Source organism: Aptenodytes patagonicus, chromosome 7 (genome assembly GCF_965638725.1).
Source record: "Aptenodytes patagonicus chromosome 7, bAptPat1.pri.cur, whole genome shotgun sequence".
NCBI lineage: Eukaryota > Metazoa > Chordata > Aves > Sphenisciformes > Spheniscidae > Aptenodytes > Aptenodytes patagonicus.
The window spans coordinates 50,026,503-50,050,649 of NC_134955.1; the positions used below are offsets into that span (position 1 = coordinate 50,026,503).

General features: G+C 37.4%; 1 protein-coding gene across 2 annotated transcripts in view; it reads right to left on the bottom strand.

Moving 5' to 3' along the window:
* Window positions 1-3,069: 3,069 nt before the first annotated feature.
* SEL1L (SEL1L adaptor subunit of SYVN1 ubiquitin ligase) overlaps window positions 3,070-24,147 on the bottom strand; it is a 36,248-nt gene continuing 15,170 nt past the window's right edge. Inside the window, exons 7-21 of one of the 2 annotated variants that reach the window (XM_076345233.1) lie at window positions 23,093-23,146; window positions 22,953-23,012; window positions 22,247-22,328; window positions 21,772-21,926; window positions 20,955-21,011; window positions 19,852-19,920; window positions 18,472-18,549; window positions 17,221-17,283; window positions 16,318-16,405; window positions 15,912-16,060; window positions 15,200-15,365; window positions 13,581-13,652; window positions 12,286-12,458; window positions 8,531-8,659; window positions 3,070-7,106 (exon numbers count right to left, since the gene is read on the bottom strand). In XM_076345233.1, the coding sequence (XP_076201348.1) occupies window positions 6,903-7,106; window positions 8,531-8,659; window positions 12,286-12,458; window positions 13,581-13,652; window positions 15,200-15,365; window positions 15,912-16,060; window positions 16,318-16,405; window positions 17,221-17,283; window positions 18,472-18,549; window positions 19,852-19,920; window positions 20,955-21,011; window positions 21,772-21,926; window positions 22,247-22,328; window positions 22,953-23,012; window positions 23,093-23,146 (1,599 nt within the window). In that variant the 3' untranslated portion in view covers window positions 3,070-6,902. Of the gene's footprint in view, window positions 7,107-8,530; window positions 8,660-12,285; window positions 12,459-13,580; window positions 13,656-15,199; window positions 15,366-15,911; window positions 16,061-16,317; window positions 16,406-17,220; window positions 17,284-18,471; window positions 18,550-19,851; window positions 19,921-20,954; window positions 21,012-21,771; window positions 21,927-22,246; window positions 22,329-22,952; window positions 23,013-23,092; window positions 23,147-24,147 lie in introns of both variants that reach the window. The other variant, XM_076345232.1, reaches the window with a different exon arrangement.

The window sequence follows — 24,147 nt, forward strand, 5'->3', positions numbered from 1 at the left end:
GAGAATAATGTTGATAACACACCAATGTTTTAGTTGTTGCTAAGCAGTGCTCACACTAGCCAAGGACTTTTCAGCTTCCCATGCTCTACCGACTGAGAAGGCTGGAGGTGCACAAGAAGCCGGGAGGGGGCACAGCCAGGACAGCTGACCCCAACTGGCCAAAGGGACATTCCGTACCATGTGACATCATGCTCAGTACATAAACTGGGGAAAGCTGGGGGGGGGGGGGGGGGGGGGGGCTACTGCTCAGGGACTGGCTGGGCATTGGTTGGCGGGTGGTGAGCAATTGTACTGTGCATCACTTGCTTTGTGTAATATTATTATTACATTATCATTATTATTATTGTTTTATTTCAATTATTAAACTTTTTATCTCAACCCACGATTTTTTCTCACTTCTACTCTTCCACCTCTCTCCCCCATCCCACTGGGGGTGGGTGAGTGAGCGGCTGTGTGGTGCTCAGTTGCTGACTGAGGTTAAACCACAACATTGGGATAGCTCAAATATTTCACCAGATGGTCTCAGTGAAAAAGTGATTTTAAAAGAAATCTTCATCACCTGTTGTTAAACATTTTCACTTGCTTTAGTGGGAAAGAATTTGTACTCTAAGAAAATCTGGATTTAACTTTGCAAAAGTAGCCACTGTCCTGGAAGCTGTGCCCAACTAGTCCACATTTTATCTGTACATAATATTCCAAAAGATGTTGCAAGACAGACTAGTATGACAGCAGGTTGATGGATATACATTTTAAAAAAAACTTTAACAGTCCAGGGAAGGTAATTCTTTACCGGGTCTTTCCAGAAGCTACAGTGATTTTTAGTTTTGGACTTTTGCTCTACAAGTATGAGAGAAATGAGTGCTGAATTATTTCATTTTGATAAGTTTCTGAAGCTCCTGCAACCAAACACTTTTCTCTCTCAATATATATGCATATATATGTCCTCCCATAATGTGACAATGACTGAAAGTGGGGAAGTTGCTTCTTTCCTAATCTTTGAGACCTAAAATACTTTTAACAAGTCCGAGTACCCATTTACTATCTGATGCCCCCTTGTGGCTGCAACCACACACCCCACGTACAGATTTTTTTTTGCAGCAAAAGCAATTAATTAGAAGCAATAAAAAATATGAATCTTGTACAGAAATGGAACATCCATAAATAACAGATGGAAACCAGAACATCTAGTTTTACACAGTACAGTTTATGCCTGTGTTTAGGAGGAAGGATGAGTATGAAGAAAAACAAGCATAGAAAAAAAAAAAGGAAGGAAATGTGGAAAATGCCTGATGGCAGAATTGGAGAAATAACTTAAGTGTTTTGAGACAAAAATTAATATTCTTCCAGGTTATTTTCAAAAAATCTGGAATTGCAACCTGTGGTATGTGGAAAGCCCAAAAAGCTGGGTAGCAAAGAAATAAAAATATGAGCAACCTTTCCCTTAAGTGGAGGTCTGTCTGAAATGCTGCTGCACTCAAAAGCTTACCAAAATACATGGCGGTGGCACCGATACCTTTTGGGGTAAAACCGTTCTGTCTGAGACTCACTACAGCATTCAGTTACTGTGCTGTGGAAGGTAAGTCACATTTACCTCTTGCTACCTGAAATGCAACTACAATGGTGCTTCATCTCTACTTACTTTTCTTTCTGAAAATGAAAATTAAGACTAGATGTTGAAGCATTCATTACCTGGATAGATGGTACACTGCCCTCCTTCAACTTAGCTTTGGAAGAAGTCATTTACAGTCTTCTGAATTTTTTTGCAACAAGTAGACTAGAGTGACTTTTTTCCTCAATAATTCTTTATAAAAATAGGAATGAAAGTCAGTATTCAGAAATGCCATTAAGCTCATGATCATTTAGAGATGAGGAAGAACATTTTGGCATTATACCAAATACCACATTCTAATGAAACACGTATTGCAGGTTTACAAACTATACTTTCTATTAATATTTTAATTTTAAATGAAGTGTTTTAATCTTAGACTGAGGAGAATAAAGCAACATAAACAAATAAAACCAACCAAGCCAGGAAACCAAAACAAATATACTAGTTTTTGATGAACATTATTCAGTGGCTCTTTCCTTAAAAAGAAAACCACACACCTCCCCCACCCCCAACCCCCCCCCCCCCCCCCCCCCCATTTATATATCTGGTACTCTATTCCCACCACAGAAAATAACTCACTATTGACTACAGGCTACAAGTAAAATCAGGTATCTACACTTCTGACCCAACCTCACTTGAGCATATCAGCAATCACATCTCAAGCCACGGGCTCTTTTGGAAGGTGAGGGATGACCTCACTAAACTTGAGCTACATCAGTCAGACTCAAGCTGGTTTTAGTACCAGCAGTTCTGTTTCCTACCTGCAACAAGTGCTATTAGCAGCAGCAGACAACATGGGAAGCCTCTGAATACTTCAGAAAACTATGTAACTTGGGCTGATGCCCCAGATAGTTCACCTATGGATGCCTTCCATAGCCATTATCATTGCTCCCTCACTCTCCTTACTTTCCTCTCCCCAATTGTTTTCTTCCACATTAGTAAGCACATTGGAAAGCAAACCAACATAATACATTTACGAGGGAAGACTCGGTCTCAACAGGTGGAGCCTGAAGAGATGAGTGGGTCAAAAAAGGCCTGAAAAGCAAGCAAACTTAGCAGCTTGGAGTAGTCCCTCCCCCAGTATCTGTTTCTAGTCACTGTATTATCCCTGTATCAGTACTGAAAATGCAATAGTAATCCTAAATTACCGGTCACTATTCTCAAATCACACAGCAGTTCTGTGTCTGCCACACGCAGTACAGATGCTGTATACGCTGAAGAAAGGGTCACACACATACACACACAGAGCGGGCAAGTTTCTAGCACAGCTGAAGATACAATGCATAGTTTTCTATTCCCCTTTCTATGGTCCTCCTAAATTCACAGATTTTTTTTTTTTTTGAGGAGGAATAGAAATGAAAGAAGTGTGAGGATACTTATAGGGAAGGATGCATTTAGCAGTGGCATATATCAGTGCATACAACTAACAATTGACATCCTCTGTTATCATAACCACTGTGAACACTGATGGTAACCACACAGGTGGTATCTTTATTTCACAAGATTAAAGATACAGTACAAAATGAATCTGTACATCTTTCTATTAACAGAATTTGTTTACACAATTATATTACATTTGACCAGCCTTTATACTGATTTTAAATACAAATAAATTTACAAAACTCCTACAAGACCCTTTAAAGAACTGCAGCTGATAAAAACCAAGGGTTCCCCCCAATAGTCCCTATTTGCCATATGCATTTGCAGTAGTTCAAATCAAACTAAATATTTTTAGTTTAATATTCTCTGAAACAAAAATAGAATTTCAGTTCATTGTTGCCTATCTAAAAAGGAAGCAACTTGCAAAGGTGAGCGTGATCCCCTTTTATAGGCCCAAACTAGCATATAATAGGTGGAAACTAGATGAATGCATAGTCTTAAAAAGTCCTTTCACAATCCATGTTTTAATTCTTCTCCAAAAAGAATAACATTTGATAGTTTTTGGGTTTTGGTTTTTTTTTTTTTTACTTTAATAAGAGTAGCTGACTTACGGAAGATGACTAAAAAGCGAGTAAAACTGTCTCATAAGTCTCATTGGGATGTTTGTATCAAAGGCGTTTTCTACTACATTGTCCCATGATGGACAATATGAAGCAAGGAAAATTATTTCAACAGACAGCTCTGGGACAAGTTTCACCAGTGATGAACCAGAATCCTGTTTTCTCAATAGTTCAGCGTTTCTTTCAACCAGCAAGAACAGCTAGTGTGTTTGATTAATAATTTGAGATGCATAACAATGTTTTCCCCTGTATCTTTCCACAGTTTTCCTACATATAAAACTCCCACCAACAACAGTTACTGCTCTGTAGTTCCATTCTCGGTGCGGGGAGAGAAGAGCGTATATCCGGGAAGGTCAAATAGGCAGACTCCAGCCTACGTTACTACAGACCAAGAATACAATTTTTCCGTTCAAAGCATGCTGAACATACCCAGAAAGGCTTCTCTTAAATCAAGTTTCCCTTCTAAAATACTCCTGCATATAAACTGTAAGACAACCTGTGTGCTACCAAAAGGGAGTAGTACTTCACTGCAGTAAACTGAGCAACTCAGCTCCTTTAGGGAAAAAGCCGCTCAATAAACTGAGTGCACAACAAGAAACATACCACTAGCAAGAGTTAAGTATACTTCCCTCAAAATGCAAGTTTCAGAACAGAGTAGCAAGGGATTGTCACAAAAACTTGTGATGTTGTAGACAACTGATTTGGAAAACTTATTAATTTCTTTAATCCCTGAGTTAACTCGCCATTACTTATGGTAAGTACCTTTTCACTACTACCACTTCATTCAAATGAATGTCATCTGAAAAATTTAGTGGTAGTAATTTGGTGGAAGGGAAAAAAAGCAGGAGAAAGATTTCCTTATTGCTTCTTCAAAAAGCAGTTCTTTAAAGTGAAATAACTTGCTGATCTTCAATCGTTTTCTTCTGCTGATTTCTTGGATGTAAAAATGCATCAGGTTCAGTGAAAGTCGGCTATAAGACTGTCACATAGCAGCAGTGATGAGAGATTCTCATGCAAATAGGATAGAGCTTTTAGAATTCAGTTCTAATAGACCAAACAACCAAAACATTTTAATAATGTAGTAACAAAATTGTTAAACGTCCTAAGAGACCAATACCAATGAACCAATGGTATTTAACTGAAAAACATTTTCCATATAGTCTTTAATTTATTCATGCCAAGCTAAAAAGAGCTATTAAGTGACAGAGGCAAAAATACTTCAGAGGGAGTGTTCAGAAGTCACAGATATCTTAGAAAGGCAGCTGGGGAGTGCTGTACATTTTAGACACTACACTTAAGTTCAATACTGTTCCATCTGCTAATGATGATTAAGACTGAACAAGACATTCCTCTATCACATGCTGCAACCCTCCAAACTAAAATGAAAGATTTGTCATCATATAACCAGCATAAGCATTTTGAAGTACTGAGAAGTTATACCTATATTTTAATACTAGTCATCCATGACATTTCAGTTTACAAAAGAGTGGATTGCTTATCTTCTTTCCCAAACTACAGATCTATTGTGCAGCGGTCTCCTTACAAATGTACTAAGTATGAAACCATACTAAAATCTCAATTCTAAATAAAGCGTATTGATATGTTGCTGCCAATCCACTGGAAAAGTATTTGCATGAAAGGAAGCCCTTAACCCTTTAAGCAGAACAGCTTTTGTCAGAAAGCAGCTAAAGCCTCCTCATTAGTATTTCATTCAGCTTTAAGACAGTATATTCACAGGGTTTAATGCTAGTACAGAAACAAATATTTAACTACCATTGATAAGTAAGAACAGAAACTTCCGCATTTCTTGCCTCTAAGCTACTCCCCCGCTGCTTCCCACCCCCAACCCCTGAAATTACAGTTCAATGAAAATTGTTACTAAGTGAAGATTCCTCTTGCAGTCTAAAAAACATCAGTCCACAGGTTGTATTCTTTACACTCATTAAAAGGCCTTTGCACTGACCTGGTGGTATCAAGAAGCCATAAACCATTAGTCTTCTTTCTCTTTGGATTTTCTTGTTACAAGGGATCCTCAAGATGGCACAGCCAGAGATGTTATTTTGACTTTCTCATGTATGCCAGGTTGGCAACAGCCAGAGCACTGCTGTAGTCTAATATACGATTTTTATCAGTCAGCCAAACTTTGGAGTAGCATCACTGGCGTAAGCCCATGCCCTTTTGTAGAGAGTATGCATCTTTGGAGCCCTTTTTTGTAGATGCATTAAACAGATGCATGCATGAGATACCACATACATTTCCTTCTTGCAGTGCAGATCACTTACAGGATTGTTGAAAATTAAATGCAGAACTTCCACCTCTAAAAATAAAAAAAAGAGTAAGCTAACTCACTGAGATTTCTGGCTCTGTCCTTTCTTCAGTGTCCACAATAATACTGGTGCTTTCTGCAATCTAGACTCAGCCTCTTCGTAAAAGCAAGTTTAAATAATTTAGAAACACTACCAATTTGTTATTATGTCATGAAGTATTGCAAAGTACACAGGCTCCAAAAGAAGTTTTAGAAGGATGCGAGATCTGGGTACTGTGTGGATAGTTTTCAACTGATAAGCTTTACAGACCCAATCTGTCCCAATCTGCCTCCTGGGCTACATACTGTCTGTCTGCTGAGAACTGTCTTGTCTAAGGGGAATGGAGAAAAAAAACTCAAAACAAAAAAGCACAAGTGGAGAGTGGCATGTTTGCTGGCTTAGTTTTACAGAGTTTATAAGTAATCCATGTTAAACCATCCAAGACAGCATAAAAGACCAGAGTGTAAGAAATACTAAGAAATAACAAAATAAGGATTGTAGAAATACTTGGGATGCAGATCAGAATATAAGTTCACACAGGTCTAGTCTTTTTAGAGTTTGACTATAGTTCAGCTTCTTGGACTTAAATTGGCCATAAAATTATTGTTATTACTTTTATATAGGGCGACTGCTATCAAGCAGGCAAAAACCTTCCAACGCTAGCCTTCTGCTCTCTCTAGGAGACGAAAAGGACTCTGAATAAAGAGGAACTAGATACAGCAGGCAACATTTTTGTAGTAGCACTCTTGTGTTTCCATGAAAAAAGCCATAGTGTTATTCCATTGGCACTGAAATAACATTCAGATCAGTTTCAAAGGAATTTTCTTATCCCTGAAAAAAGGCATCATTCTAAGCAGCTTTCAGACTTTTTTTTTTTAAACTTCTTTGCGCCTCTTTTAGGGGAGGGACCGTTGATCCAAAGTCCTAAATCACAATGAAAATTGTTCCTTTTGGAAAAATCCAGTTCTTGCATTGAGGCTCTTGTTGCTATTGTGGTGGTTGATGCTCTGGTGGTGGTTCTTGTTGAGGCACAGCTGGCCGCAGTCCTGCTGGTCTGGGAATTGCCTGATGTTGCCTTTGTCTGTAAGCTATAATTGTTCCCAGAAGCAAGGCGATGATGGTCATAAGGTAAAGGTCCCACTCAGGCCCCAGCAGCTGGTCCATATCAATATGTGAAAATACCTCCCTTATCTAAGAAACAAGAAGTCCACATCATCATGTCAAAGAGCAAGAATGGGAAGTTACATTGATTTTAAATTTGACTTGTAACATTTTTCATGTACAAGCACCAGTTTTAAAACTTCAGTAGCTCTTTTCCTCTGTGAAAAAAATAGTATCACATCAGTGACATTCTTAATTTCCAGGAACTAAATGCCAATAAGACTAAGAGCCATGCTATATAGGATGAACTATTCTATTTTCTGTTCTAGAGATGAAGGTGCTTGATACGTAGCTTTGTGGCTTTCACATAAAAAGCATTAAAGCGCACAATTTAAATCAGAATGAGGTATGTAACCATACTAGTTGTCTTACAGAAAGAGGAGCAAGTACCACATACACAGAGGCAGTGAACTGATCAGTCCAGCCAAACTGGAAGCCAGCAGCAGATTACCATGAATGACAGAACATTAAGCCCCAGGATACTTATGTGGTACAATGCTGAGATTTGTGCAGGTAAGGTACAGGGAAGTTAAAGTGACTTACTGTTAGTTTTGATTGAACTGCCTTTTTATCAGACTGCCATTTGCATAAGCGTTAGCCAACACACACTTTATGCTTCACTACTGTATCTGATGGTACTACAGAGTCATTGTCAATTTAAGTCTGCTGATGCAGACTTAAAACTTGGAATATCCGTGTTCTGCATACTAGCTTCTGCGAGTGCTACGCGGGTATTTGCTCAATTGATTTAGAGTATTTTGACTGTCCACTCCTGAAAGTCCCCAGCCTCAAGACTATTAAAATTTGTCAAACTTAACTGGATTGCCTGAACTTGCATTTGCTCTAAGTGGTAATAACTTCTGTACCATTTGAATTTATTAAGTAATCCAAAAGGCAGTAAGATGTCAGAATGCTGAGAAATATTTCAGACACTGCTTGGAAAGAATTCACGTAAATTCCAGGCAAGTATTTTTTCAGTGCCATCACTCAGCAGAAGCTCTGCACAATAGCTAAACTATCTAATAAAAATAATATTTTTTCCCCCATAGAAATCAAACACGACTTAAGTGGGATTGTTACAGCTGAAGATAAAACAGCATGAGAATTAGGGCTACAAAAAGTATTTCTTTTTTCCTGAACAGTGATTATGTCATTGTAATCATCTGCTTAACTTTGATAGCAGATGGTCATGGATAGGAACAGTCAAACAGGTTAGAGAAATTCTCTTCAAGGGAAGAACAGCACAGAAGAGCACTGGCTGAGCACACTTCAGTTTCACACAATTGCACAAACAAGAAATAGGAATCACAGCTTCAGTAACTTTCTTAATATGCAACAACACAAAACACATTCAGAAGGCTCAAGTAAGACTTCTACTTAAGATTACAACTCAAGCTTCTTTTAAAAATGGAAAACACATTTGTTGTTCTTCCTTTTAATTCTGCATTACTTACATTGATTTCTCGTACATACTGCAAGGAATAAATCACTCCAAGCTTGCAAAGTGCTAGGAAGACTGGAACCTGAGCATCTGGGCTTGCTTCAGCTGCCATGTCATAGAATCGTTTTGCAAGATGAATATCCTAAAGTTAATAAAATACAAAGCTCAATTTTGAAGAACTTGAAAAATTAACCATAAAATGTAGAGCTTTTTCTGTAAGCTAATGTATACTGTCATTTGACTACAAGGTTTTTGGTCAAGTTAAACAAAAACCATTCAGTAAAACTTCCCCTTTTTTCTGATGGATGTTCACCTTTGAATAGACAAGTAAAGGGAAGCTTCGATCTGAGAATGAAGCTATTGTAACTGATGCTAGAATTGAAGCTCAAAGAGATTAGTATTAACGTATTCAACCCATGCACTGTAAACTAAGGCACATATTGAGGTAACTCCAGTACACTCTAACATCTCCACACCACACCAAACATGAGAGACTAAGAAAACACAAGTCATGGAGGAGTACACAGCAGCAACTCCTCCCAGTTACATTACAGTATGCCTGCTGCATAGTGCAGCTTCTAACCATTTCTGCACATACTCCCAAATTAGATTCTACTCCTTATCCAAAACAGACATAACTCGCATTAGTGAGAGCAGCCTGGCAAAAGCATGAGCACAAACAGCCAGCAACTTCCTAGAGCTTAAATTAGCGTTCTCTTCTGTGGTAGTTGGAACAATAAGGCAACTGTAGCATGAAGAACAGAGGATATGTGTACCTGAATAGTTTAACTTTCCTTGTTTGTTTGGGGTTTTTTTTGGCTCCACTTCAGATACATACTGTGCAATGTTAGGACACTTGGATACAAACTGCCTGCGTTCATTCAGTACTGTGAAGGACAGGCCTGTGCAAGACTTACCTCTGAAGTGTTCCAAGTTGGACACTTAAAATAAGAGAAATCTCCAGGACTTCATGCCACATGTTCATTTTATAATTTTATCCTGATTGTGAAATACCATAAAGATTTTCTGCTCATTGATACAGCAAAGCTTAGTTCCATAACACATGTGGAAATAACAGTATGAAAATCAACACATTATGCGAATGAGATGTACTAGCTCACACTTTAGTATTTTAATTCAATAGAACAACTCTGAATACTCCTTGAGCCTCAAAATTCTGTCTTTTGTATAACTATTTAAAAGAGTTTCCTTACCTCCTTTGTACTGTGCTAGTATCAGTGTAGAAGCAGATCCTAAATCATGGCTTATTTTCATTTCTAATTAGCAAGCACTTTGTTTTGCTTATATATTGTTCACTTTCACTTGACAGACGAGAACTGTAGGAATCTGAGCTTTAACACACAAATAGCACTGAAATACTATGCCAAATCTTAAGAGAAGACCATGAGAAAATTAATTCAAGAAAATTAATTTGTTCTTATTTTGAGCAGTATATGGAAATGGTCTTCATTCTGACATGCAGGCTCAGGAATTGGACAACATTAAATCTATGAAAAGTGTGTAACAGTGTACACGTGTGAGATTCCTCAAGGGGCTTAATATTTGGCATTGACCTGGTATGAGTCTGAAAACCATCTATGTACAGGAAATATAGCTTAGAATCCTGTATGTGAGAAAGACTATTTATTCAATAAGTAAAGAGAATAAGGCAAAAGCTGTTTGGGGAAAAAAAAAACCAGTAAGAAATACTGTATTTATTCAGGATTATCCAGAACGAACAGTGACCTGCATTGAAGTCGTGCAGGCCACATTAGTGATCATTCTCCCAAACTTTAGAGTGCTTGCAATCTTAATGATGTGGACATAGGTGGGGAGAGAGTAAGAGTACATATTCCTTTCTTCAACAGATTAAATCCCCAATTTGTTAGATACTACAGTGCTAAAGTCTTTGTATGTCTGTTCTTCCACTAGAGGCCTATGGAAGGGACTTCAGTGGTAGACATCACCTGCTACATCAGGAAGCATGATTTTAACTGTCAGTCATTGTCAGAGGTGCTCAAAATTCAGCAGTTTCAATTCTGGGAAAGGAAAGCCAAATATTCTTTTGCTTCATTCAAAACTCAGTCTTAGCCTTTTTCAGAATATCCTAGCCCAGCGCCATTTTAGTGTTATCTAGTCAGTCCTAAATCTCCATCCTCTTATCTTACAGTTGTAAAGTTTTAGGACACAGCAAGCAAAGACATTACATATTCAGAATTACTAAGACTAGTGTTATACATGGAATTTCCTTGCTTAGACGTTCTCAGTGCTTCTTTCCCATATCTATATTAACTATCTCCATTTCCCTTGCAGTTCAACTCTTCCTTCCATAGTGGATCTGTATGAGAGGAAAGTATTATTCATCCGCATAAAGCAAGGCTGCATATGCTCATCGTGAACCCCTGTGTACTCATTTCAGCTATCTCTGTGTAGCCATCTCTGCTTCAGGTTGGAGAATACTCTGTGCAAATGACAGCATTAGGACTCATTTTTCTCAAATTCTTAGCAGTTATGCTGAACATGATGTAATAACATTTTCAAAAAGTTTTTACTAATTGCTCAAATTGGGTTGTTTTCAAGACAAAAGGCAAAAGAAATAAAGAAGTCCATGCCTGAAAAGTGGGGGTTTTTTTGTTTTTTTAAAAGAAAACCTCCCAACTTTAGCACTGTTGCTTTTAGCTGCAGGCTCATTTTCAGAAGTTAGCTAGTTTTGAGGACTCAGTTAAAAAGAGAAAACAGTCCTAAAATAAAATTTGAAGATAAGCTTTAGAAATAATGCTGTTTGTGTACTGGATTGTCACTTCTACAACTAGGTCAGTAAGCAGTTTTCAAATGTTGATTGCTTGCTGCTGCCAAAGTTAACAATATTGACCTAAGACTTGCCCTTCGCTGTTCTGACCTTTTGCCAAGAATTTAGGGGAAAAGAAGCAAAAATTGGTCTTTTAATGGACCAACAGAATAATTAAAAGGTGCATACCTAGACAAAAACCGAATGTTGAAGCTCACTGAAAACAAGGAAAATGAAACCATTTCTTACAGTTTCAGGTAACCCAGAAAATATTACTACATTCATACATTAATGACATGAATTAATCATACATTAAGGTAAGGTAAGCTGCTCAAAATTAGTATGCAATTACTAATTACATCATTTTGACACATACAAAAACATGTTGCTCTGGATTCCGTAAGTTTTAGTTAACTCATGGACAGCAATACACCATAGGCTTCCTAGGAGAACCGGATATACTGCCTTCTTTTAAGCAATGTAGTTTGTAAAGCAAATTGTGGCCTAGCCTAATTTGAAAAACCACAGCTAATAATCACATTGTTGTTGGTGCTTATGGTTTGTTACTTGAAGATGCACAGAACTTGTTTTCAAAATGTCATGATATAGAAAATAAATTAACCAGTGTTTCAGAGGATGAGAACAATCTTGTGCTAAAATACTCTGAACCCGGAATTGATTTGCATTCATTTAATTACACTTCAAAGTCTTGAAAGCATTACTTAAGCATATGGCACTCTTTGCTAAATCTTCACAATTTTGGGCAAATAGTTTTTTCCTTGTCTAGGCCTCATTTCTTCACATAGGTAAGTGTGAAGTGGATATGCTTACCCATTTGCTATTGGAGAATGTACTGGGGGACAGGCTAATTCCTACTAAGTGGTTATATAGTGCCCAAAGCCCAGTAGTGGTTACGGACTTATTCTAATATTAGTAAGTGCACTGTAATGAAGCAGACTATCAGCCTACAGCTTACTCACCTGCTTGATGCCCAATCCCTTCTCATGCATGTATCCCAGATTAAACATTGCTTGGGCACTGTGCTGTTGCTCTGATGCCAGTCGATAGTGAATAAATGCAGTTTCATAATCAACATCAGTACCAAAACCATAAAAATGGTAATCTCCAAGTTTAATTCTTGCAACAGTATATCCTATAAATCAAGACACAACAAAAAAGATAAAATAGCTAGGCAAAGAAAGCCTTTTAGTTTCATATGAAGACGCAATAAGGACTTTAGTATTACTTTCCACAGTTTACACAAACCGTTTCTCTTCTTCCCCTCTCTCACATAAACAGCTTTTTTTTTTAAATTGGGTTTAGCTCACCAAAATGCAACCGATATCTATTTTCAGGAAGTCCTGTTCCCAGTAATCCTACCAACATTTTTATTGCTATTTAGTGGCATCAGTTGAAAAGCTGTATAATGTTGTTCATAGTCACTTACTACAGAAAAACTTTTCATTTGTTGTATGGTCATTAAGGGCTTCAGCTTTGTTTTTAAAACAGAGACACCGAAAACTTGAAAAATAAGTCTCTCATCATCATTTGGTAATTGAATACTTAACCATTCCATCCTCTCAATTTCTAACTTTCTACTAAAAGCCAAGTAGGTCTGAAGATTTTCAGACAAAACTCTTAGGCTCCATTTGCATGATACACTTGCTCTTAAGTAAAAAGCTAGTAGACAGACATTAATGTAGATGCACCCGTGTGAAAGTTAGGGACCTCACACCAAGATATTTAATGATCAAGTTTAGTTTTGCTTATTTTAGGAGATGATCACAAGCACCAGAGTTTAAACTTGGGTTGGTTGGACATCAAGACTGCATTCTTCATCACTGAGCTTTGCTTGCTTTGAATAGGAAATTGCATTTCTTATAAATGATGACAAGTACCAAAATCCTGAAGGGTACTTTGTATCTATTTTTCCAAGTGGATTTATTTTTAGAAAAGTCAGTGTAAACATTCCTAATACTGTTTAACACTGCTCTATAATCCCATATGGAATGGCAAAAGAAATGCACCGTACATTTGTGTTTTAGTCCTTTTAATCTTCAGGATTTCAGAATGGCTCAGAACTGCAAGCATATTGCAATGACATTATAGCTAACAGTAGAATAAAGAACAGCAACTACCCTATGTGGAATATAACTAATGTTGAACAGAAGGAGGTAAGCTTTCCCTCCTTCCATGTTTTTTTATGAAAGAGGAAATCAAACATTAATGGCTCTACTAAAAATAAACTACTTGGAATTGTGAGGTACGGACATACCTTGAGAAGCTGCTCTGTTCCAGTGAAGCAAAGCTCGAGGATAGGTTTCATTTTCTCCTACTATGCTAGCTTCTTCTAGAGAAGAAAGTAATTCAGTTAAATAGGAGCATGGTATACGCACACAAGACCACAAAACCCCCCCATGCTTATATTCAGTCTGCTGAAATGAATTAAAAACTTGAAGTAATCTGTGCTATAGCACAAACAAGATTCAACCCATCTGAAGCTTATCAAAACCCCTTTCATTTATATGGTCTTTCCATATATCTGCCCACCTAAGAGCTAGGAACAAACTGTATCATTTCACCCTGAAATATTGCTTACCAAGCGTCTCTCCCACTCCTGCTCTAGGAGATTCTGAAGCATACTTGAGGAATGCCAGAAGATGCAAGTCTTAAGAGCACACAATTCAGGCTCTGACAAAGAGGCACTCAAATACAAGGCTAAAGTATAAGCTATTTTAGTTTGACCATCAAAAAAACAAGACTCAAGTAAAACGAAGACTTAAACTCATTAACTAGCCGGAGACTGCATATTTTACACAGCAGTGCTACAGTTACTTCAGAACAGAATTTATTTTACTTGTCCATGTCATAAATTGAAGGTTGCTGAAGTATCAGAATTCAGACAGTTCAAAGGATTTATAACTTTTTTCACTTCTAGTATAAGTATGGTTTCAGCTATACTATCTCACAGTTGACATACAGCTTTTTCTGTACAAAGTGTATAAAATAATTTTCAATTCATCTCCAGTCGAGATGCAGATAGATCTGAGTAATGACAATCAGAATTTTAACACGGGGAAAGATGCTGTTTCTTTGCAAGAATGCACTCCCAGCCAAGACTGTCATTGCTGTAGCTTATCTAAAGATGAGTCACTAAGGCACCTTTGAAAAACATTAACCGGAAATTAAGATGTTAGATTAGCCTATCAGCCACCAATAGCTGATTTTTATATTAAAATACAAAGCCCTAAAGCTGGTAATGAGACATTTAGATTTCTGGATTTAAGATCCAGAAAAGTTTAAAATACTGGGGTTTGTAGTTTCTAGAAAGATTTGTGACTTGTACTTCCATTGTTTCCCTATGACCTCAAACTCTAAGAAATCCAAGTTCTAGCCATCTAGTTGCACTAAGAGACCTGGGACAAGTTTTTTCAAATTTAACACAACCAACTGCCCAGCTCTTCATCCCTGCTTCAAGAGTAGTATGAGTAAAGTTACAAAAAAAATCTGAAAAGCCAGAGGTAAAACTAATGCAATTCCTACACTTTATAGATTTAAAAATAAAATGTTAAGGCTGTGTTTAGGAAGTCCAGGGAAGAAAATTTTCAGCACTGTCGAAGTTTCTAAAGCATTCTCTCCCTATCCCATTTTTTAAATCCCCTAAGTCAGAATTTGAGTGTACTCTAACTTTTAGGCCAGAGAGCTATCCTTAGAGGTGAAAATTAAAACTGACTCCTGCTCTTCCCACTGGAAAGCAAAGAGGACAAGATTCTCACTGAAGTTCTAACTGAACAAGAGCTATGTAATTTTGCCTCTAGCATTCTACTAAATGGGCTACTGCAGGCCAACTCCAAAAAAAAAAAAACACCTTTCAGTACAAATTCAGGTCCTTACTCTGATCAAGTATGAAAGCAGCATTGCTTTGTGCAACTTCGTAGCCTTGTTCTGCCAGAAGAAGATATTGAACCACAGCAGAATTTGAATCACCATCTTTATAGCTGTTGTAGGCAGTCATCAGTCTTTCAGACCAACGCCCCCGTTCGCATACATTCTTAAACAACTACAGATGAAAAAAAGAGGGAGAAGACTGGTTAACAAGAACTTCAGAAATTCAGGTTTTGCAAGAGGTAAACCTTTAACATTCAAATGCCTGTTCAAAATATTTACATTTCACAGGAAAAACTTGATAGACGAACTCACTGCTTAAGACAGGCGTACTTTAAGATACAGGTTACTAAGAAAATACATGCCAAGATGCTTACTCGGAATTATTCTTAATATCAGCTTTTTTGTTACACTTAAACCCATGTCTAAATGAAGAATGCAGTACTTGCAAAAATACTGATGTTTGCTTTGTATTACATTCTTTTGATTTTCTTCAAAGTGAATAAAGCAGATACAAATTTGCCATATCAACATAAAAAAAAAGATTTTTCTCATGAGATACAAAGGAGTTTGGTAACATATCACTCTTCCTTTTGATAGCCTTGCCTCTGCAGTCACCAGTGGATTTTAGCTAACACAGATTTCCTATATAAGCTGACGTGGTTATATCCAACCTTTTGCAAGTCAGTATTATTTGACCTTTGTAAATAGATGACCTTACCTCAACAGCAGTATGACAGGATCGCATCACTCCAGTGCCAGTAGCATGCATCTGAGCCAGATTATAAAAAGCCAGAATATGGCCACCCTGGGAGGCCAAGTTAAAATATTTTAAAGCTTGTTTATAGTCTCTCTTGACTCCAATGCCATCTAAAAGAAAGAATAAGTCATTGCTATTCATTCCTCTTTAAAAGGAATGTTGTATGAAATACAGTATGTTTTTACTCTTTAAAATTATTAAAGAAAAACGTTATGAAAGTGTTAGAAAAAAACAGAATAAAATATAAATTCAGTGCAGTAAGACCACTCTACATGCAGTATATCTACGCTTCTAATGCCACCTAGTGAACAATTACTGAAAGGGCAGATATTTAGACCCGGCAAACCATCATTTTGATGCCACTTACTGTAATACATGGAACCTAGTTGAAGTTGTCCATCAACCCATCCCTGTTCTGCAGCCTTCTGGAAATATTTCAGTGCTAGCTCATAGTTCTGCAGGAAGATTTGGTCCAGTCATTAGAGCCTTGCAATACACCACAATTTAAGTAAAGAAAGAAAATATGTGTGCATGTGTAAGTGCATGGACATATCTATATTACAGAAAAATTACAGCGAGATGTTCTAATGTGAAAATATTCACCTGGTCAAGGTTTGGAAACAAAAAATGAAATAGCCTACAATGATATTAGCGTGTCTTAAATCTGTAGCTATCTCAAAGCTGGCATCCATATATAGCATTGCTATGAATAGTTATGCTTAACAGAACAGGTGCCCTGTTACGTTTCTAGAACAATTATTTAACTTATTTCCTCAACTTTGGGCTAATTCAACCTTTGAATATCTGTTTGCATAGCTAAATACAAAACATTTGACAAGAAACCTTCTTGTGGGAAAAGCAACAAGGCAAATGAACTAATTAGAAGCTTCAGTGTGTTCCACTAATTAAAAGTTTCAAAGTGTTCCTCCCCTCTCACAAGATACACAAAATGGGGACAGTTAGGATTTGTTTTATTTCACAAGAAAATTAGAGCCAAGTTCAAAACTCCTACCAAAAATTTACACTGCTATGCATTTCTAATAGCTTCAGCAACATTTTCAAACTTAGAGAGAACTCAGCATGTTTCACAGCTGCTAACTCCACAGTGAGGTTTTTTTATATTACGTATTTCCTCATGGAGCTTTCAGTGTAACAGAAATCTTCACAATTAAGTCTTCTACAGTACTTCCCTCCAGAGAAAAAAAAGTTTGTTGACAACAAGAAGTTACACAATCACCTATGATTACAAAGACGACTGTCAAAAGCTTACCACTGGAACACCTCTTCCGTAAAGGTAAGCCATTCCTAATCCACTCTGTCCAACTGGATTACCCTGAAAACACAAGAAAACAATTCTGCAAAGAAAGGCAAAACCTGCAGCTATGTCTTTCAGATTTGGTATGTCTAACATCACTAAAACAAGTAGTGCTTAAGATAAATTTGCTTTGTAACTTTGCTCCTAGTAAGTAATAGTTATTTAGGGAGAAAATAGCATCTTTGGTAACTTTTGTTCAGTAACTACACAGGTGATTAACAGGGAAAAAAGCTTTCAACACTAGTTTTGACAATCTACTGTACACTTTCAGCGTCACATGAGATTTAGAACCCACACCCATAGAAAGGTGGGGCATTACTAGCTTATTCGTCTTTAGTTTTTCCAAGTTTGAGATGTTCTGGATCCTACAGAAGTTCCCAAAACAACTACAGGAACTCTGAGAATCTGCCTTAATTTAAGGGCGGACTGGTGGCTGTCTTGTGGGCTGCATTACTGACCACTGTGCCCGCAAAAGTATGCGTTATGGTGTTCCTTCAATGCCAGGACAGGCAGCGGGGCACACTGGAAACCTTCAGTGAATGTAGAAAATGAGCAAGTTGAGAGATCCTTACTCTAGGACAGAGGTTTAGAACAGCAATCTAATTGTGGAATGCAAGAACCATGAAGACAGTTATCTTACAACAGTCCCTTCAAAACTTCATCTACTGTGTTTCACGTGCTAAACATCTTTCCTGGAGGACTATTTATGCTTTAATGGTACAAATGCTACCATAAGGGATAGGTCAAAGACAGACACAAGGGATTAACAGCCAAAAAACAAACACTCCAATGAGATGAGAGGTGTAAACCCAAAACCATTATCTATTCACTGACCACAAAACAGAACCAAAATAACATAGTATCAGTGCACTGTAGATTTCTGTGACAACACAACTTTGGATTAATGAAAATTAACACTTAACAGAATTGCAGGCTATTTAAGTGGACAGTATTTCCTACTGATGCTATCATTCATGAGAGTTAGACACCTTCTGTTGAACACAGCTTCATGAAGCACCATGACCAGAACTGGAGGCAGTTTCCAACATCTTATACAAGCAGGATTTAATTACGGGCTAATCTGGGACAGAAGTTGGGAGTAGGTGTATGGACATGGAAGTGCACAAAAAGAAGCATTTCCAGCGTTTCCGAGCTAATCAACTTTTTAGTGCATATGCGGTATTTCTAGCTTACAGATAATCATACCATATCAGCAGCTTTCTTGAAATACTGAAGAGCTGTTTCATTGCTCTGAGGTACAACATCACTTCCTTCTGAGTACATCTGAAGGAGAAGGGCATTATTGAAAAACAGCTGAAGAAGTCAGTTTAGCATGGAGATCATGAAGCATCTTCACTTTGCATATGAGAGGGAGTCTATTGTACTATTAGACTATTCTGACTATTGCATTACTGAATAATCATTAAAGAACTTGCCCTGAAGCAGAAAACATCTCTATGCTGTAAAATTCAGATTCAGAGAGTTTAACTTTCTAATGGAGAATGAACTGCCCATAAAATTAAAAAGTTTTCATGAAAACACCCTTCATTTTTGAGTTCTACCAATGTGCAGTGAAGAACACATAATCAGGCAAGCCTTGTGCGACTAGTGGAAGTCAAACTATATTGGCAGTTAAAATACTTCTTGAAAACAGAGCAAAAATTGGTTACTAAACCCTGTTCATTTCAGCATTTATTAGACAGAAAACACTCAAGCAGTAGAGAAAGCAGGAACCTGCTATTTCTCCTGTCAGGTGCCTTGACCAGCACATTATGCTATGTTTTTCATGCTCTAAGGACATGAATTTTGCATCCTCTACTGCAGTGACAGGCTGAAAAAGATGAGCTACAGCTGCTGCTTACTGCAGCCTAACCTTAGAGGGTACTCAAATGGAGTAATAAGGATTTAGCTCCTCACAGGGTGAAGGTAGTCTGCACCACAGATCTCAGGCAAGTGACCTAAATACCTTTCTAAGCAGTAACACATTAACATCACCAATAGCAGCTTGTCAACCGTGCTTCAGATTAAAAAAGGACTTAAATCTGAGAAAACTGATCCAATGGCCCACCTTGCAGATAGACTCAGGCTTTGGTTCAGAGTAGATGCAGACCTATTGGCAACTCTGACTCAGATGCCTCAGTTCTCTACACAGAATAAGAACACAGATGTCTTTCCCCTTTTCTTCCTGAACTTAGTATTTCCCACTAGGCAAAATTTTGAGAAGCCTAGCTTTTCCCCACACACTGTATAGAAGAGCATAGTGGCCTACTCTGAGTTTTGAACTCCACCACAGAAAAAGGACATTTAGGTATTTAACTATTTAATTTTAAAAAAAATCTAGTTCAAGTACTATTTAGAAAAAAACAAAAGCTCCTAAAGTGAAGGAGCAAGTAGAAAATTTAGACTAGACATAATAGACTACGACACTCAAATCTTGCAGGACAATTCAAAACAGTAGCAAAACAGAAGTACTTAGATTCCAGCATTCAAGTTTTATACTGCCTGGTATCAGAAAGTAGGAAGTATTTGTTATTTTTCATTGAAAGGCAGTCAGTTTACTTACTTTTGGGAGTGTTCATATCTTACCTTTCCTAGAAAGGCCATGGCATGTGAATTGCCAGCATTAGCTGCTTGATTGAAGTACTCAAATGCTCGCTGCAGGGAAGAAAACAAGTATTTTAGCAACCACGACTATGATTTGAGTACCTTGCAAACAGATCAGAGGTGAGTAGGTTGTTTGCCAAGTTACCAGGTTCTTCTGGGGATAAGAGTTATCAATCCCACCTAATTTAATATATGTAACAGGGTTCCCCACTTATAATCGGAATATTGAGTAGCAATCCCTCTCAGTGTATTCCAAAAAGCAGAGGAAAAAAAAAAAATACTACAACTGCTACTATGCACTGCTACTATGCACAAGCTACACAGGTAAATCTTACTTCCTTATTGTACCTCCAAACCCTGTTTAGAAGGGGAGATCTGCCAGTTCCTATTCCAGTTTTACACAGAGCTTGGTTATACTTATTCTGACCACTCGATATCATCTCTGAACCCTTACAGAGCAGTCATTTTAAGGTATTTTAAATGTGATGATGATTAAATAATTTCTGGTTGGTAGCCGAGTCTGAAATAATCCTCAGGACTGTGCAGCCTCAGCTCTCCGTTTTTTCAATGCATACTTTAAGAACAGGTTAGCTATTTTAACTTCTATAAGCAGTAGCTAGGTTGGCTTACATCAGCAGAAGTTCTATTTTCTATGCACACTTAATATCCTTAGTATTGAAAGTTGCACTGTTTTTGTTGTCTGTTTTGTCTACAGAAGCAAAATATTTTTGCAAGCCACAAACTAGGCTATGATCACCAATGCATGCACAGTGCATCCTGAAGACTCTACATGTACAAAAGCTCAGCCAGTTTCAAGTACTACTTAATGAAAACCTGGTCTTTGTTTTTGACCTCATTTCTAAGATGATTAGTCTTAAACTAATTGTGTAAGAAAATCAGCTCCATGTACTAGTCACATAAAGATCAAGTTTTACTGAATTAATTCAGTTTTATTGAACAAGACTACTGAAGTCGTTAAATACTTTATGGTGGTACTTAAACACTTTTGCTTCACTGTGGTCTCAGCTATATTTTCTTCCCCTCCGCTAAGTACAGTATGCATCAGAGATATACAGAAAGGGTACCTGATGATTTTGCTCTACTCCTCTTCCTCCGTGCAAGTGCAACTGTCCAAGGCCAACCTAAAAATAAATTTTACGCTGCAAATAAGTCACTTTTCCATAGGGACTTTCTTTTCCTAGTAATACAGATACCAGTGAGCTAATTACATGCACAAAGACAGACCTAATTACATGCACAAAGACAGACCATATCAGAGTTAAAGATGCCACAAAGTCTGAAGGCACAGATTAGCTTCAGTAACTACAGTACAGTCCTATTTTTTCACATTAGCCTAAGCAGAAATTTATCCTAGATACAAAATAATAATTGTTCATTTGAATTCTGCCTACCTAATTCTTAAGCCATATATGACCAAGTTGAATTGTGACAGTTTGCCTATATTAGTGTCCTCCCCTCCCGCATTGTGTGTAGAAGAGGTCCAGCCTGCAGCATGCAGAAGTCATGTAAGAGCAGAAGCAGCGAGAAACTGAGGTCCCTTGTCAGGGCCAGTTCTTTTGATCAAGGCTTCCTCCACAACATCTAAAGCTATCCTTAAACTACTCTGGCTGGTTCCAGTGCAAGCGAAGATCCTCTTTCCTAAGATACTAAAGTTGTAATGTTTTGGACTTATTTTCCACAAAAATTTGCATTTTCTGTTCAAGTTCTACCTTAAACACACTAAAATATAATACTCTTCTCATAGAAGCTAATCAGGAAATAGCAACCAGGTTGATTTAGGAGGAAGAGAAAACTAAAGCTCCAATGTCTTTCCACATTTCATAAAGCTGATCCTGTAATTCTGGAAAACCTCTGCATGCCATCAGGTGAACTTAATCTTACCTGTGCTTGTACATCTCCTTTCTCTGCTAAAAACTGATAATACTGAATCAAGTCTTCTTCTAGCATCCCACTTGCCATTCCTGGATTTTCTACTTCATCTGCTAAGCGAATTCGCTGAACCACTGTGCCACCAGTCAAAGAAATGTCACTAGCAACTGGAAAACAGGTAAGATAAGTTTTCAGACAGTTGTGTCCAATACAAATATTACACTGCAACTTAGTAAAAACAGATCTCTACATAGCTTCAAACTGTTACTCAGAGAGAATGAATTGACACTCTAAGAATTAAAGACATTTCAATAGATAGAGATAAAAATAGCATATCATGATTCAGAGCCAAACAGATAACTTGTTTAATAGCAAGGATTCTTTATTTTTATACTATTAGTGTTGATAGTACTTCTAGTGTCTTCTAGGTGAATGATATAGAAATACATAGAAAGTCAAGAACATTAGCCTAGTAAAAGGTTTTTACCGTGATTAGCTACAAGTCGGTAGTGAGTGAGAGCAGATTCACAACTTTGAAGGACTCCTATCCCAGCCCAGTACCTGTAACCCTAGAAAGGAAAATACAAAAATATGGGACTATTGGTTATTTGACAACATACCGCTTGCCAGGTTACAAACTTTTTTTTCACATTACTTGAGCAAGATTTGACAAGACAATGGGCAAAACAAAGGCCACAAGTCCATTGTGCCTGCATTAGTAGCAAGTGACTGATACCATTAAAGGTTAAGCGTAGCCAATATACTTCAGATATTACTCAGGAAAAAGCAAGTAAGCAGAGTGATACTTATGGGTGAAAACCTAAAGCCTTTTACTTACACATGTTGCACTTTATTTGTCTTAAATCTCACAATACTGATTAAAGCGGCATCTTCTGTACAGATCTCTGGCTTTCACAGTTCTCATTAGCCTATAAAAATTAAGTCTGACACTTCTGCTTTAAGTCAAGAGATGTAAACATGGTCCATCTAAATTCATAGCGGTATACAGCTTAAAATGAGCAGACTTTTCCTTAAGTTAACAAGGAATAATGGGGAAGATACTATTGCCCACCCAATGCATGCCTGATGATCTAATATTTGGACAGTGTATTCAAATGAATGCAAATCTTACATTAAAAATTTAAGAGTACAAAAAAGTTCTTGCATGTGTAGTTATTAACTATCTTACTTACCAAGATCATATGGGCGATCAGATTTCCTCCTAAAGCTCCAAAAGTGTAATACACCAGGGCCTTAAAACAAAATCATTGGTTATTTAACATCTGCCTCCAAGACAAAATACAGGAGCACACACTGAAGATTTCTAAGTTACCTTAGCTTGACTAGAATTGACTCCTAGACCAGATGCATATAGAAATCCAAGAGCCTAGAAATAAAATAAAGTTTGTCAGCACATCCTTTGAAAAATCCAAGATCAGTTTTCCTGGAATACATAAGTATAAAGAAGTCAAACAACAATTCAAAGCTGCAAAGAATATGCCAAGCTCTACCTTCACTTTGCTACCTCCTGTATCTAAAAGGGGCGGGGAAGGGCCTAAAGTATGATGTTTCTAAATTATTCAGTTGCCTAGGACGCTAACATAAATACATCTCGCCAGAATTCAGTCTAGTGGATTGAATGCAAGGAAGAAACTACTACTTCCCTGAATGCCCAATGTAGATCCAAAGGTCCTGAACAGTACACATATCCCAGTTTAAAGACCCTCAAGTAAAGATGAGCAGTATCTGTCAGGTTATTCATGTATCCTATTTGTCTCATACACCAGTGCAAACATACATGAACCATGACCTTCTCTAGAAGAGTCTTACTGTTTGATTTACTGTCTAACAGATCCTATGAATTTACTACTTTGCATCTGTTCTGCAATGGGTTAGTTGCATTTATGACTATGCACAGAGCTGTTTGGCTGAGGTTTTTTCGAAAGTTATTTTTATTCTTAAAATTTACATAATTACTGCTCTATCTGTAACACCTGTTACAGCTGTGTGGCTCAGAGGAGAGCCAGCACAGAAGATAACAGAGTGTGTGTGTGTGTGTATATATATATATAAAAAAAGGTGTCTATATTTCACAGTGTGCTAAGACTATTCTAGGCAATTCTGAAAGCACACACACACAAAAGTCACCTCACGCTGACAGTATTGAATTCTAGACCAATAAAAGTCAAGGTCTTCATTGAGATATAAAGTCTCTAGAGAAAACATGTTCCTGCTTTCTATGGTAAATCAGCACTCCAACATTAAACAGGGAACAGCAGGAGACTTGGTAGCCAAAGAGGTAAAAGAAACTAGGTAATTCCTAAAGAAGCTGACACTTCCAAAACAAGAGAGAACTAAACAATAAGTATATGCAGATATTGAGACATT